The sequence below is a fragment of the Pleurodeles waltl genome, chromosome 3_1 (assembly GCF_031143425.1).
Source record: "Pleurodeles waltl isolate 20211129_DDA chromosome 3_1, aPleWal1.hap1.20221129, whole genome shotgun sequence".
NCBI classification, from domain to species: domain Eukaryota; kingdom Metazoa; phylum Chordata; class Amphibia; order Caudata; family Salamandridae; genus Pleurodeles; species Pleurodeles waltl.
In genome coordinates this window covers 1868485486-1868502478 of record NC_090440.1, presented here as the reverse complement: position 1 = coordinate 1868502478, position 16993 = coordinate 1868485486, and the positions used below count along the sequence as shown (strand labels likewise).

The following is a 16993-nucleotide window of genomic DNA, read 5'->3' as shown; positions in this document are numbered from 1 at the left end:
GTTTTCTAACTGAAAATAGCATTATTAAATGTAACATAGTAACCAGGTGTTTCCTATAGAAATGCCAGTCTTGCTACACTGAAAATAGTTTTTGGGGTTTCTTCACTGTAAGGAAGTTTAACCTTACATTTCTTCATGTCCTGCTTTTAAATATCATCCACCCTACCTCATTGGTAGTAAGTCCTACGTAGAGGTGGCTTAATAATCTTGCAAAGGAATGTTCTGATCAGACAAAAGGGTTTATTTTGCCGGATAGAATTGCTGTTTAAAAGCTGCCTCAGTGAGGCTATAATGGTAGGCCTGAGTCCTGAGGGCATGATTTACAGTGTCATCATGTTGAAAGGAGAGGCACAGGCACTTTACCTCTGGTTAGCAGCGGTAAAGTGTACAGTTTAACAGTCAACCACAACAGTTAATGCAAAAGTTTGGGGTAACACCACGTAAAAGAGACTTCTTCATAATCGTTTATTCATTAAAATGTCTTTTTTTCCAATGGGCCTTTTTGGGCCCTTTGCTTAGGAGGGTCAGACAAATGCTACAATATATGACATATGGTCCTGCCACCTGGCAAACCCATTTAAAAGTGAACTTTATCTCTGCAGTTGGTACCCTGTACAATTGTTTTCAAACATTCTGGTAAAGTGTGCATATTGTCTTGTGTCCATTCTACTCTCTTCAGAGGGGATACCTCATCCAACTCTCCAAAATCTATTAGTTTTCAGTCCTTGAAGCACATGCGATGAAAATTTAGTTCAAGCTGTGTGGGTAAATGGTCACTACCCGGGGCAGGAACAATTTGTTTTGCTGAGTTCAGAATGAGGCAGTGAACTACCATCAAATAGCTGATGATGTCAAGGCATGAGAATCGTTGTTGAAAGAGAGGGCAAAGGAGAACATATTTGGACATAAACAACAAGCAGTATTTATTAGCACACGCTCTTCAAAGATGACCCTTGGTAGGAGGGCAGGAATGATAATATAGTGGCACCATAACACAGATTTGGCTAGCTCTTTAAGTGGTGAATCAAGAAAGTTCTGTGCCAATGAAAACTAGATTAGATGTTGTTACAACGGTTTTATGGTCAAAGATGTGAAAGGTATGGCAGAGGTCAAGGAGGATGGGTATGGTATAGAGATAGTAGCTTTGTGCTGTAGTATTCAGGTTTGAAACATGAATCTGCTTTGATCAAATTGATACTTAGAATCACATGCTGAGGGTGCTTATTGGATATGCAATATACCATTTGAATGTATTGACACTTCTTGTGAACATCTTTGACATCTCTTTAGCTTGAATCACGTGTTCACTGTTCAATATTAATAAGTACCCCAAATACCAAAATTATGTTGCATTTTAATTTATTGGTAAAATGTACATGTTAGCCTATGCAAATGAGATAACTTTAATAATGATCTCTAACTCTCCTGAAAGAACCAACTCTGGGGCTTGAGGCTCCCCAGTCGCTGTATCTCCTGTATTCGCCGGGTCTCAAGTAGTACTGACGTCCTCTGTAGTTGGGCTCTTCATAGAAGACCCAGTGCCCATCCTGCACATTACAGGAGTAGATATCATTGTAGCGGAACTGTTCATACACATGTGGACAGTCTTCAGAGAACTCCATCATTTGACCTCCAAAGTTTTCCCTCTCATAAACTCTTATTCTGTAGGATCCATGGTGCTGTAATGGCAAGGGAAGGCAAACCAGTATTAAAACCCTTCCTAAAATAAAAATGTATTACAAAATAAAAGATAACCTGGATAATGTAATTGAATGACAAAACCTTTGTTAAAAAATATTGGAACACATTACTTTGCTTTTCAAACTAAACTTGTGATCCCTGTCTGTATAATAACAGACAGTGTTATATGTTCAGAAACGATAATTGATAATACAAGACAACAATTCATTCATAAGTGTTTATATTTCTAAGCTGATCTTTTGTGCTACAGAACACTTTTCCTTATATTTTCCTATTTTCTTGCACAAGTGTATTGGATAAGGTGTTCTTGGGTATATGAGTCTGATCAAACCTCAGTTTGTCCTGCTTTTACTGAGTGGGGTGCAGTTTTGTATTATAAAATAGCTGTGCAGCAGTTTCAGCAATAACTGATGTGCAGTGGAGATTATAAATCACATGGATGTGATGCTGGACTCCCATTTTCATTGTGGCACTTTTAATGGCAATAGGGGAATCCAGAGATGGCTAGGCAAACAGGCACTTGCCCCCTTTACACTGCCAAGCCCATCAGTGGTATAGAGGCGGTCTAGATGATTGGCTAAAGTTCTGGAATTCCTGAAAGACAGTCATTAATTTTGTGATCTGGGTCAGGAGGCCAGGATGATGCCCCTCACTGATGCAGCAACTACTCCTACTTGGTTACAGTACTTTGCAGAATTTGATGCACAATGGCGGCCTGCACCTGGTGCAAGCCCATTTCACTTTACCCAGCAAGAGTTAAAGGGATGCATTACTACATCCAATAGAATTATTTTGAGAATGACATTGCCTTATAACTAGAACACTGTTTCAAGCATATATGTAGGAACACTTGCATAATAATTCCTGCGGACCATCAAGTACCTTTCATTACATCACAAAGACACACATTTATAGAGACGAAATAAGTCTAGTCAGAATTTACCAACTAATTTTAAGGTAGTTTTTGTAACCATTAAAGCACTGGAAGTTTACTTTACTAATATAAGATTGCAGGATATTCTGGAATAATAGTGTTGGAAAATGGGTTATTGGTAGGGCAGGTAGGTACCTACACCTAGCAACAAGCCACTAACCTCCACAAAGGTACAGTTAGGTCTCAGTAAATTAATCCCAGCTCAACCCTTGGTAGCTTGGCAACGAGCGTCAGGGCTTAACTTAGGAGACAAAGTGTAAAGCATTCAAATATCACAAAACAGTAATTAAATAAAACACAGGAAACAGTTTAAAAATCCAAAACCAATTTATAAAAATAGTTTATATTTTTATCTTTAAAATGACACAAAAACGATTAAAATCGGTTCAGGGGAACCGGAGATATGAATTTTTAAAGAATTATTACTTTTCTAGCGCTTAGAAACAAAAAGCGCCAATCGGGTCATCTGGTTGCACCTCGACCGGGGCAAAGTCAAACTTTCAGGCCGACCGCGATGGAGCCCTGCTCGGCTACAGGTCGCGTGAGGCCTCGGTTAAAAAGTTACCTTCTGACTTAGTCTTTATTTTGAAGTTTTTCTTCACCGGGACGAACCTGCCAGTTGAATCCGACCTCCTGGAGCCCTTGTCCGGATACGCGATGTGGGTTTCCTCGGTGGAGACTTTTACCTTCGGACTTAGTCGTTTTTTCGAGATGAAAATCCTTCGACCGGGGTAAACCTGGATCTTGATCCGACGTCCATGGAGCCCTTCTCGGATACGATGGCTGGGAGGTCCCGGTCAACTTTTTACGTTCGGACTTAGTCTTTTTTTGGGATGTTTTTCTTTACCGGGACGAACCACGAAGTCAGGCCGGGTCGCGGTTGAGGCAAGCCGGCTGGAATTTCCGCAGCGGGTCGGTCCCTCTCTGGAGCTTTTTTCCAAAAATTCTCAAATCTTTTCCAAACTTCTGGGGCTTCACCCAGATGTTCTTTTAAGGTTCTTTTGGGGTCCACAGCTCACCCCAAGGGTCCAGGAGTTCTGTGATGGTCCTTGGGGGGTGCGGACTTCAACTCCCAGAATGCACCTGGCGCAAACTCCTTTTTGGCCACTGGACAGTGGTCAGCTGGTCGCTTTCTTCAGGAGTTGGTGCAGGGGACTCTGGTTTAGCAATTTTTCACCTGTAGCAAACAGGGAGTCCCTCCTTGAACCAGTTAAAGCCAGGCAAAGTCCTTCTTGTGGTGAAGCCCAAGAGTGCAGCTAGTGCAGTCCTTCTGAGTGCAGGGTCCAGGTGCAGGCCAGGGGTCCAGCAGGGCAGTCCTTCTTCTTCTTTAGTTCCTTTCTTGTTGAATTCTGGAGGGGATCTGAGGTGTGGGGGCAGGTCTGCCAGTTTTATCCTTGCTCCTGGGTGAAAAGCAGGGGGGTCCTGATCCTCCAATCAGGTACAGGGTCGTCCCCCTGTGATGACCACTTCCTGGGAAGTGTGGCAAAAATCCATCCCAAAAGGCAACAGTCTCTAAAAATCCAACATGGCTGAATCTGATTTTTGGAGGTTACATCTGGGTGAGCCCACCCACTGGTGTGGCTAAAAATCATAAACACACCCCTCTCCTGCCCTCTCCTAATCTAATCAAGGGGGCACCTAATTGTCTGGGGTTGCAGGATGTGGGAGTGTTGCTGGGTGCTGCAAATGTCCTTCTCTGCCTTTGAAGACCAGTTTGGCAGCCCTCCCCCTTCCTGCCTCACAATCTGCTGAGGGGAGATTCTCTCCCCCAAGCACATTCCTTTGTGTGAAGTCAGGCCACTTCACACCTCATCAAGGTAGCCTGGCAGAAGCTGCTGCAGGCTGGCCAATCAGAGCACAGCAGCAAAAACAATGCAGAGCTGAAATTGGCAACTTTTTAGGTAAAGTCTAAACTTTTTACCTGGACAAGTTATATTAAATCCAACAACTGGAAGTTGTGGGATTTATTACAACAATCAATTTGATACCAAATTCTTGGTATGTAACATTTAAGGAGACTTTAAAATTTAAAATAAAGTCTGCCCATTCTAGCCTATGAAGGCCATTTACTTCAATGAGGGAAAAACAAATTTGGCTGTTTTTACCTCACCAGGGCTTATAAATCCATTTTTATAAAGTCCCTGCTTATAGTTACATGGCACCCAGCCCTAGGGGCACATAGGGCACACCTTAGGGGTGACTTATATGTAAAAATAAGGTAGTTTAAGACTTTGGAAGTGACTTTAATTCCAAAGTCGAATTTGCATATAACTTTAATTTAAAAGCAGCCAGCAAGGCAGGCTTGTTTTTAAAATGACACTGGGCACCTCAGCAGTGCACCTAGGTGTGCACCACCTATGCTGTGGTCCCTAAACCTACATGCCCTACCATATACTAGGGACTTATAGGTAGGTTAACTTAGCCAATTATAATTAGCCTAATTTGCATATCCATTTTACACAGAGCACAGGCCCTGGGACTGTTTAGCAGTACCCAGGGCACCATCAGAGTCAGGAAAACACCAGCAAAAAGTGGAAAATGGGGGCAAAAAGTTATGGGGCCTCTGCAATCAGCCCTGTTTTCTCACACAACCCCCCCCCCCAGCCCACACGCCCAGGAGACTCAGCCCAACCCTGGGAGAGTCTTCCTGGCTTGTTAGGCGAGGAAGACAGTGAAGAAAACTGGCTGTCCCTTTGCAGGGCCTACTCTGCCTTATATCCTCCTGTCAGGGTCACTCCCTATGGGTAGTGAAGCCATCCCAACAGTAAAAGGACCCAACTCAAACTGAAACTTCCCTCTAGGGGGTCTTCCTCCTTTCTCTCTGCCAACTTGGGTAGTGAGGTGCCCACCTCCCCTACTCCTAACTTTGCTAGGGCAACACCTAGCTTACCCAAAGAGGTCACCCAACACTTGAGCAACCCCACCATGACCAATAGGGTCAGGGGGCCTACTTTGCTATTGGCCCTGGGGTCTGCCTCCCAGGCCAAGTACAGTGCTGCCAGGAAGGCTAGCACCCAGCAGAGGCTACTCACAGCTGTCAGTACCCAGAACCACACCCTAAGCTCTCCACTGACAGGTGGCTGAGCTGCTTCAAGGGCAACTTTGGGGTCCTGGCACCCCTCTTGCTGTCTAGAGTGGGGGGCTACCACCTCCTATGGCAGACACCCTCCTTCCACTCTCTCTTCTGTCAGTGCAGGGGCAACACCTTGCATCTGGACAGATGCCTGACTACTCAGGACTTCCTTGGGGTCAGGTGAGGCCTCACCAGTGCCAACTCTGGGCTCCCCCCCTACTGGGGCAGAAGGCCTTTGGCTCCCTGGAACTCTCTTTAAGAGTGGCCTACCCTTCCTTTTCTTCTTTCCTTTTCTTGGCGACCCCTGTCTCCTAACTGTAGGGACTGACTCCCCAGGACTTTGGGTTGGGGGGGCGCCCTGGGCGACCACCCCATCTGTGACCAGACTCACCTCTGGGAGGTCATTGCCCAGGATACAATCTAGGGGAAGGTCAGCACTGACTACCACCCTAATCCAGTCAAGGATACCCTCCCTCTCTAGGGGCACTATGGCTACAGGTTTGGAGGTGACCTCCCCTGTGGCTATCCTGACTTTCTTTGTCTTTCCTGGGACATACATGTCTGGGGTCACTAACCGGTCACTCACTATAGTGTGACTGGCACAGGTGTCTCTCAGGCCAGTGGTAGGGATCCCATTCACTTGAATGTGGTGGAAGTGCCTACTCCCACCCTCAGGGATCACCAGCTTACCATCTGGTCCTGTCTCCCAGCTCAATGCTAGGAGGACTTCATCATCTGAGGAATCCTCCTCTATGGCTACACTGGACAGCCCAGTGCTAACCACCTTCTTTGGACAGGCTGCATCTCCTCTGAAGTGACCTGTCTGCTGACAGTCAAAGGAAGCCCTACTGTCCAAGAGTTTTTTTAACCCTGGGTCTCCCTGTCTCTGCTTGTCAGAGTGGGAGTGGGATTTACTCTCCTCCTTCTTAGGGTTCTGGGGTACAGAGGGAGTCTCTGTGGTGGGCTTACCACCTCCCTCCTTAGGTTTTTGGGGACCTGTCCCCCCCTTCTTGGAGTCTCCCCCCTGGGACTTGACAACCACCCTGGTTCTCAACCACTCATCAGCTGCCTCCCCTAGCTCTCTAGGGTTGGTCTGCTTAGAGTCCACTAGATGCTGGCGTAACCTTTCTTGGGTACAATTGGTCAAGATGTGCTCTCTCATGATCAGATTGTATAACCCCTCATAAGTATCTACTTTGTTACCAATAATCCAGCCCTCTAGTGCCTTTAGTGAAATGTCCACAAAGTCAACCCAAGACTGGGTACTGACCTTCTGGGTGTCCCTGAACTTCATTCTATATTGCTCTGGGGTCAGACCAAACTTCTTGGCTAAGCACCTCTTCATACTAGGGTATGAATCTGCCTCCTCCCCCCTTAAGGTCAGAAGCCTATCCCTCCCTGAGTTGGGGACCAACTCCCACAAAAGGGAACCCCAGTATTGAGGCCTAACCCTTCTCATTTGGAGTGCCCTTTCAAAGGCCCCCAGCCACTTATCTATGTCATCCCCCTCTACATAAGCAGGAACTACCCCCTTGGGTAATCTGGGGCAAACTCCCCCACCCATGGACACCTCAGCTTCTTTATCGCTGCTTCCATCTCTTTTCTCTTTGTATGTCCACTTTTTCTTTTCTAGGGCCAGCTTCTCTGCTTCCAAAGCTATGTATGCTAGCTGGGCCTCCAGCTCTCTTTCTCTGATGGATGGGTTCTCTCCTCCTGAAAGGACCCCCTTCCTACCACTAGCTTTGGCTCTGCCCCTAGTGACTGTATCTACTGAGGACCGTTCTTCCTCATCCTCACTTAGGCTCAGATGCCTTCCCTCCCCTGAGTGGTTAGAGCTTGCATACCCCCTTCTTTTTCCCTCCTCTGGAGCTTCTTCTGACTCTACCTCTTGGGCGTCAGCCCATGCTGTCAGGGATGTCATCAGGATTTGCTTCCTGAGATCATTGGTTGCAGGCAACCCTCTTTCAATACACAACCCCCTAAGCTGGACTACTGTCAGTGTGGGTAGGCTAGCCAGATCAAGCTCCATGGTTCCCTAGTTTTGTGTCAACAAAAACTTTTTGCAAAAATTGGAAACAAGAATTTAGAAAAATTACAAATATCAATACTTGAAATTAATCCAAATTAAAAATTAAAAACAATTTTTGCACTAGGACAATTTAAAGGATTTTTAATTTGTTTTACCTAAAACTGTAACGTGATATGGAACACAAGTACAGGATCCCGTCGCTGCTTCCAATTATGTTGGAAAATGGGTTATTGGTAGGGCAGGTAGGTACCTACACCTAGCAACAAGCCACTAACCTCCACATAGGTACAGTTAGGTCTCAGTAAATTAATCCCAGCTCAACCCTTGGTAGCTTGGCAACGAGCGTCAGGGCTTAATTTAGGAGACAAAGTGTAAAGCATTCAAATATCACAAAACAGTAATTAAATAAAACACAGGAAACAGTTTAAAAATCCAAAACCAATTTATAAAAATAGTTTATATTTTTATCTTTAAAATGACACAAAAACGATTAAAATCGGTTCAGGGGAACCGGAGATATGAATTTTTAAAGAATTATTACTTTTCTAGCGCTTAGAAACAAAAAGCGCCAATCAGGTCATCTGGTTGCACCTCGACCGGGGCAAAGTCAAACTTTCAGGCCGACCGCGATGGAGCCCTGCTCGGCTACAGGTCGCAGGAGGCCTCGGTTAAAAAGTTACCTTCTGACTTAGTCTTTATTTTGAAGTTTTTCTTCACCGGGACGAACCTGCCAGTTGAATCCGACCTCCTGGAGCCCTTGTCCGGATACGCGATGTGGGTTTCCTCGGTGGAGACTTTTACCTTCGGACTTAGTCGTTTTTTCGAGATGAAAATCCTTCGACCGGGGTAAACCTGGATCTTGATCCGACGTCCATGGAGCCCTTCTCGGATACGATGGCTGGGAGGTCCCGGTCAACTTTTTACGTTCGGACTTAGTCTTTTTTTTGGATGTTTTTCTTTACCGGGACGAACCACGAAGTCAGGCCGGGTCGCGGTTGAGGCAAGCCGGCTAGAATTTCCGCGGCGGGTCGGTCCCTCTCTGGAGCTTTTTTCCAAAAATTCTCAAATCTTTTCCAAACTTCTGGGGCTTCACCCAGATGTTCTTTTAAGGTTCTTTTGGGGTCCACAGCTCACCCCAAGGGTCCAGGAGTTCTGTGATGGTCCTTGGGGGGTGCGGACTTCAACTCCCAGAATGCACCTGGCGCAAACTCCTTTTTGGCCACTGGACAGTGGTCAGCTGGTCGCTTTCTTCAGGAGTTGGTGCAGGGGACTCTGGTTTAGCAATTTTTCACCTGTAGCAAACAGGGAGTCCCTCCTTGAACCAGTTGAAGCCAGGCAAAGTCCTTCTTGTGGTGAAGCCCAAGTGTGCAGCTGGTGCAGTCCTTCTGAGTGCAGGGTCCAGGTGCAGGCCAGGGGTCCAGCAGGGCAGTCCTTCTTATTTTTTAGTTCCTTTCTTGTTGAATTGTGGAGGGGATCTGAGGTGTGGGGGCAGGTCTGCCAGTTTTATCCTTGCTCCTGGGTGAAAAGCAGGGGGGTCCTGATCCTCCAATCAGGTACAGGGTCGTCCCCCTGTGATGACCACTTCCTGGGAAGTGTGGCAAAAATCCATCCCAAAAGGCAACAGTCTCTAAAAATCCAACATGGCTGAATCTGATTTTTGGAGGTTACATCTGGCTGAGCCCACCCACTGGTGTGGCTAAAAATCATAAACACACCCCTCTCCTGCCCTCTCCTAATCTAATCAAGCGGGCACCTAATTGTCTGGGGTTGCAGGATGTGGGGGTGTTGCTGGGTGCTGCAAATGTCCTTCTCTGCCTTTGAAGACCAGTTTGGCAGCCCTCCCCCTTCCTGCCTCACCATCTGCTGAGGGGAGATTCTCTCCCCCAAGCACATTCCTTTGTGTGAAGTCAGGCCACTTCACACCTCATCAAGGTAGCCTGGCAGAAGCTGCTGCAGGCTGGCCAATCAGAGCACAGCAGCAAAAACAATGCAGAGCTGAAATTGGCAACTTTTTAGGTAAAGTCTAAACTTTTTACCTGGACAAGTTATATTAAATCCAACAACTGGAAGTTGTGGGATTTATTACAACAATCAATTTGATACCAAATTCTTGGTATGTAACATTTAAGGAGACTTTAAAATTTAAAATAAAGTCTGCCCATTCTAGCCTATGAAGGCCATTTACCCTCCTCTGGAGCTTCTTCTGACTCTACCTCTTGGGCCTCAGCCCATGCTGTCAGGGATGTGATCAGGATTTGCTTCCTGAGATCATTGGTTGCAGGCAACCCTCTTTCAATACACAACCCCCTAAGCTGGACTACTGTCAGTGTGGGTAGGCTAGCCAGATCAAGCTCCATGGTTCCCTAGTTTTGTGTCAACAAAAACTTTTTGCAAAAATTGGAAACAAGAATTTAGAAAAATTACAAAAATTCAATATTTGAAATTAATCCAAATTAAAAATTAAAAACAATTTTTGCACTAGGACAATTTAAAGGATTTTTAATTTGTTTTACCTAAAACTGTAACGTGATATGGAACACAAGTACAGGATCCCGTCGCTGCTTCCAATTATGTTGGAAAATGGGTTATTGGTAGGGCAGGTAGGTACCTACACCTAGCAACAAGCCACTAACCTCCACATAGGTACAGTTAGGTCTCAGTAAATTAATCCCAGCTCAACCCTTGGTAGCTTGGCAACGAGCGTCAGGGCTTAACTTAGGAGACAAAGTGTAAAGCATTCAAATATCACAAAACAGTAATTAAATAAAACACAGGAAACAGTTTAAAAATCCAAAACCAATTTATAAAAATAGTTTATATTTTTATCTTTAAAATGACACAAAAACGATTAAAATCGGTTCAGGGGAACCGGAGATATGAATTTTTTAAGAATTATTACTTTTCTAGCGCTTAGAAACAAAAAGCGCCAATCAGGTCATCTGGTTGCACCTCGACCGGGGCAAAGTCAAACTTTCAGGCCGACCGCGATGGAGCCCTGCTCGGCTACAGGTCGCGGGAGGCCTCGGTTAAAAAGTTACCTTCTGACTTAGTCTTTATTTTGAAGTTTTTCTTCACCGGGACGAACCTGCCAGTTGAATCCGACCTCCTGGAGCCCTTGTCCGGATACGCAATGTGGATTTCCTCGGTGGAGACTTTTACCTTCGGACTTAGTCGTTTTTTCGAGATGAAAATCCTTCGACCGGGGTAAACCTGGATCTTGATCCGACGTCCATGGAGCCCTTCTCGGATACGATGGCTGGGAGGTCCCGGTCAACTTTTTACGTTCGGACTTAGTCTTTTTTTTGGATGTTTTTCTTTACCGGGACGAACCACGAAGTCAGGCCGGGTCGCGGTTGAGGCAAGCCGGCTAGAATTTCCGCGGCGGGTCGGTCCCTCTCTGGAGCTTTTTTCCAAAAATTCTCAAATCTTTTCCAAACTTCTGGGGCTTCACCCAGATGTTCTTTTAAGGTTCTTTTGGGGTCCACAGCTCACCCCAAGGTTCCAGGAGTTCTGTGATGGTCCTTGGGGGGTGCGGACTTCAACTCCCAGAATGCACCTGGCGCAAACTCCTTTTTGGCCACTGGACAGTGGTCAGCTGGTCGCTTTCTTCAGGAGTTGGTGCAGGGGACTCTGGTTTAGCAATTTTTCACCTGTAGCAAACAGGGAGTCCCTCCTTGAACCAGTTGAAGCCAGGCAAAGTCCTTCTTGTGGTGAAGCCCAAGTGTGCAGCTGGTGCAGTCCTTCTGTGTGCAGGGTCCAGGTGCAGGCCAGGGGTCCAGCAGGGCAGTCCTTCTTCTTCTTTAGTTCCTTTCTTGTTGAATTCTGGAGGGGATCTGAGGTGTGGGGGCAGGTCTGCCAGTTTTATCCTTGCTCCTGGGTGAAAAGCAGGGGGGTCCTGATCCTCCAATCAGGTACAGGGTCGTCCCCCTGGGATGACCACTTCCTGGGAAGTGTGGCAAAAATCCATCCCAAAAGGCAACAGTCTCTAAAAATCCAACATGGCTGAATCTGATTTTTGGAGGTTACATCTGGCTGAGCCCACCCACTGGTGTGGCTAAAAATCATAAACACACCCCTCTCCTGCCCTCTCCTAATCTAATCAAGGGGGCACCTAATTGTCTGGGGTTGCAGGATGTGGGGGTGTTGCTGGGTGCTGCAAATGTCCTTCTCTGCCTTTGAAGACCAGTTTGGCAGCCCTCCCCCTTCCTGCCTCACCATCTGCTGAGGGGAGATTCTCTCCCCCAAGCACATTCCTTTGTGTGAAGTCAGGCCACTTCACACCTCATCAAGGTAGCCTGGCAGAAGCTGCTGCAGGCTGGCCAATCAGAGCACAGCAGCAAAAACAATGCAGAGCTGAAATTGGCAACTTTTTAGGTAAAGTCTAAACTTTTTACCTGGACAAGTTATATTAAATCCAACAACTGGAAGTTGTGGGATTTATTACAACAATCAATTTGATACCAAATTCTTGGTATGTAACATTTAAGGAGACTTTAAAATTTAAAATAAAGTCTGCCCATTCTAGCCTATGAAGGCCATTTACTTCAATGAGGGAAAAACGAATTTGGTTGTTTTTACCTCACCAGGGCTTATAAATCTATTTTTATAAAGTCCCTGCTTATAGTTACATGGCACCCAGCCCTAGGGGCACATAGGGCACACCTTAGGGGTGACTTATATGTAAAAATAAGGTAGTTTAAGACTTTGGAAGTACCTTTAATTCCAAAGTCGAATTTGCATATAACTTTAATTTAAAAGCAGCCAGCAAGGCAGGCTTGTTTTTAAAATGACACTGGGCACCTCAGCAGTGCACCTAGGTGTGCACCACCTATGCTGTGGTCCCTAAACCTACATGCCCTACCATATACTAGGGACTTATAGGTAGGTTAACTTAGCCAATTATAATTAGCCTAATTTGCATATCCATTTTGCACAGAGCACAGGCCCTGGGACTGTTTAGCAGTACCCAGGGCACCATCAGAGTCAGGAAAACACCAGCAAAAAGTGGAAAATGGGGGCAAAAAGTTATGGGGCCTCTGCAATCAGCCCTGTTTTCTCACAAATAGAATGTGAGAATGTTATATGACACGGCACACAATTCTATCCTTCACAAACCACCAACACACTTCTTTCCTTCTTGGTGTCTAGCAATCTCGAATTGCAAGACACCAAGAAGGAAAGGCTGCCGTCTCAATTTTACTGCAAGCACACACAAATGACACAGACAGTTTATTTATGGGATATGGCCATTTTAGCATAGAGTATATACAAAGTAAGACCCGCATTCACACAAAAAACTTACACTAGTAGTAAAATTACACTTCGTTTGTGAATTCCACAAAGTAGTAAAGGTATTTAAGCAAATGGAAACTTACACAAAAGTGTAAATTTAAATTTTTGAATTAGGCCATGGGACTATTTTACGGATTGGCATATTTGAAGAGCTAGACTGAAAAGGACACTCCAAATACACAAAACAAAACTGAGAAACACTCACTTGTGGGGTCAAGCGACAGGACCTGATCGAGTCATTGAAGCCCATCCAGTGCTGGAAGTCAGGGTACTCCCCTCTTCCCAGATAGTACTGGTGCCCCCTGAAGTTGGGGTGTTCATAGAGTATCCAGTTGCCACTTTCCAATCGGATGGAGTTGCAGCGGCTGAAATAGGAGCTCAGATCGGCACACTCAGTGCTGCACTCATAGGAGCGGCCCTGGAAGTTCTTGTCCTCGTAGAGGATTATCTGTAACAAAAATTACACATATTGATATTTAATATGTAGTTCTGTTTGTTCTTGGGATAAACTTCTGACATTTGCAGTGGAACAGAAGATAATAAATACATCACAATGAAAGGTGAAGTACCACACATTATTTTCATAGTTCTTGATTAATGCAAGTCAAAGCAATAGAGACGGATCATCCGGCTTGCCGTTCTTTCATTCTGTGGGTTCAGGTTTACCGAATCAATTTAAGACTTTGCTATTAGTATCTAATAGCAAATCATTATATTGGAATTTCACAAAGCTTTTTTTGGCTCAGGTTCCTTGTTACCAGTTAATATGTGAAATGTATAATATAGTGAAATAGAAATGACACACTAAAATTACTATTGGTTGAAATTTGGATTATTGATTTTAGTGCATTAAGGGAGGAAAAGTCATATCTAAATCTAGTTTTCAGTTAAATCTTTTGTTTTTAATTAATTGAGCACAAATAAGTAATCAAACGTGTCACTGGTGCTGAGAATCTAAAAATAATGAACCAACTAACCGACCTAAGAAATGTTTTGTAAAATAGATTAAAATACAAGTTTTACTCTGCTTTATATGGACTGACTGGTCCGTAGCGGACCTAATGTGAAGAAGCAAAATATTCCTCAACTTGTTTGTCACCCTTATGAGGGAGGCCACTTCTGTGGTAATGTCTAACCGGTGGAGTAACAAGAAAAACTTTGCTGAAAGATCAGTAGGTTCATGTTGGACACTACAGTTCAATCCTTAGGGACGGACCTCAATGCATATACATCGGTCTGCATTTCATACTGGTGCTTCTGAACAACCATTGAGTAATTCATTTCTTAATTGTCTAACAAAGTAAAATCCTAGGAAACGCCTAAACAAGGGAAGTGCCAGCTAATTACTATTTGATGATTTTAGAGGCTAAAGATGAGTTTTCGACATTGTATTCTTGTGCCTCATTTCCCAAACGTGCTAAAATTGAAAGCTATTTAAAACAAGTTAATTCCTATAATGAGGACCTATATCAGTACTTAAATATTAGAAGTACGGCTTCTAAAATCATGCCAGTGATTTTCCTTTTGTCTAGACAAACTCATGCTATAATATGAAGAGATATGTTTATGGCTCTTTTCACCTAAACTAAATGATAACAATAAAATTCAAATTTTTTGTCTGATCTTTTGTTGTGTAACTTGGATCGCTGTACTTAACAGGAACCAGGGTATGGATTGAAAAGAACGCAGCTAAGTAAAAGGAAAACTAATTAAAAATGCTATTATTTAAACAGTATTGGGAGTTTTCGTGAGATTATTACTCTTCTAATTCCAGATATGGATTTGTTGTATAACTATAAATATTTGGTGGCGGAAATAGTTTGCCTCAATACAGCCAAGGTCAAATCCTTTTGCTTGGGGCCTAAATAGAAGGCCATAAGGAATGAAGACTTGAAAACCCAAAACAGAAAACGGGTCTGTGGGTTATCATATCATATGGAAATGGTTAAGCAGCTGTGGAAAGAGTAGAGCTATGACAGTTTATGTAATAAACTGAAGGCCATACCACCACCACCACACAGTAGAAAAGCCTGTTGAGAAGTAGCCAACCCACTTTATAGGAAACTATGGGGTAGATTTAAAAAAAATTCACACAGCACACAGTATGCTTTCCTCTTTGCGTAATGTTGCACTGCATTGTGCAGAGGGGAAAACACAGCACAGAGTCAATCTGCTATGACTGGCCCATCCTAGTTGGCACTCTAAAAAGCTGCCTTGTGTGACCCACAACTTCATGGAGGTCAGGGCGCATACTCTAGCATTGGATTTGTAAGTTGTGAAGAAAAGGGGGGAAAATTATAGGGATAGGCGCTAACAGAATATCACCAAAACATTTCTTTACCAATAGATGGTAAATACAGTGCTCCCGAACGGAGGGTCCTCCCAGAACCTCCAGTGTTTCTCCAGTAGGAAAAAACAAATTGATTCAAAAGGCCAGGGCACTCATTTGAAATAAGATAAGAGTCTGTGCAGTTAGGTTCTTGGTCTTCGGAGAATCAATATATAACCCAAACAGAGTTAAAGTTCAGTGTCTTTATTCTTGTGCGAGGTTTTCATACATGTTCATCACATCAGAAAGATTCCATATGTGGTCATCACAACAACATCCAACAGCCAACATGTGTTTCGTCTCCGAGAAATTAATCTCATTGACTTCCTCAGGGCAAAGTATAAGTAAGGTGTTAACATTAATAAATGGCTTATCCTAATCAAGTAAAACTCTTCAAGATAATGTACGATTATTAGAGAAAGAGTGGTGGGAATCACGTGACGGGGGCAAAACACTATTGTCCCCGAGTCTTCTTGAGGGAGTACTCATAAGTCAGCATGTATGGATCCAAAATCTTTTACGGTGCGATCTATAAACAAAACAGCTCTTTTGGGTATATTCTTGTGTTGGGGGCGCTGTGTCTTGATCCCCGATAATTAAGCAGGCGTGTATGTAGAGAAAAAGGACATGTAAGCCCTCCGTCTCATCTAGAAGTATAAGGTATAGAAGAGACACAGAGTAAGGTCTCAGGAGTGTGTGTGAAACTCCTCGGCATGATGGAATGGATTTGTGTTGGAAGCACACACTTGCAGTACACGTTCCTATGTTTCTACAAAGATAGAAAATACCACACACTGAATGTGTGCTGTCAATTTCAGCACAAATGCAATTAATTGGTGGATTTTTTGAGAAATTAAAACATTTCTCCTTGTTCAAGAAGGCATTGTTTTTATGCAAAGCCCTGTGTGACTATCTAAGTAGGTAAACTTTGCACTGCATAACATCAGATGGTCGGTTAATCTGGTGTGTTCCAACATAAAGAACTCTAAACTAATAAAGATGTGCTACAGCATCTGTATGCATAAAATGCATATGTCACCTTTAAACGATGTATTAGCTGCTCAAATGACATGGCTGATGTGTGTTTAGAGAGGCCAGGTGTCTATGTAGTATAGTAAGGCAATGGTCAACCAAGACCTTCATAATAAAACCTGATTTCAGAGTAAGTACTACAACAAGCCAATACCTCCTTGTGATCAGCTGCTGAAATAAAAGTGCCAAGCAAAACTATAAATGAGAGGATCTTTTAGAAACAAAAATTACATTAATGTTAATTTGGTGCATATCAAATGTTCATGCCCGGATTAAATGCTCATATCCTGCTAATCATATAAATGAGAAGATTCTTGTGTACGAATGTGTCTCTATCACAAAACAAATCACAACCTGGCATTTCTCACTCACCTTCCCCATGTTGGCTGCTGGATGGTTATCGACCTCGGTGCTGTTCATGGGCGCTTAGCAGCCTTTATATACACCCTGTGATCCTGCTGCCTGTAGGAGAACAATACACTGCACGCACACAACGGTTTCTGCCCACTAAGGTGAATGTATAGAGAGGCACTCTGAGTTCTATAACGTGCGCGCTGGGATTGTTTGTATTTGCTTACTGGGGAGTCCTATTGACTGTGAATA

The 16993-nt window shown here is 44.0% G+C and overlaps 1 protein-coding gene across 1 annotated transcript; it reads right to left on the bottom strand.

Moving 5' to 3' along the window:
• Positions 1 to 1329: 1329 nt before the first annotated feature.
• LOC138285686 (gamma-crystallin-3-like) lies at positions 1330 to 16798 on the bottom strand. Its single transcript, XM_069225951.1, has 3 exons — positions 16763 to 16798; positions 13235 to 13477; positions 1330 to 1679 (listed from the first exon to the last, which is right to left on the bottom strand). Exons 1-3 carry the CDS (start codon positions 16769 to 16771, stop codon positions 1404 to 1406), a joined length of 528 nt encoding a protein of 175 aa, XP_069082052.1. The 5' UTR covers positions 16772 to 16798; the 3' UTR covers positions 1330 to 1403.
• Between the last annotated feature and the right edge of the window lie 195 nt (positions 16799 to 16993).

Coding starts and splice junctions, on each gene's coding strand:
- LOC138285686 (XM_069225951.1), bottom strand. Junction 1,680..13,234: donor CCTGTCGCTTGACCCCACAA/GTGAGTGTTTCT, acceptor TTGCCATTACAG/CACCATGGATCCTACAGAAT.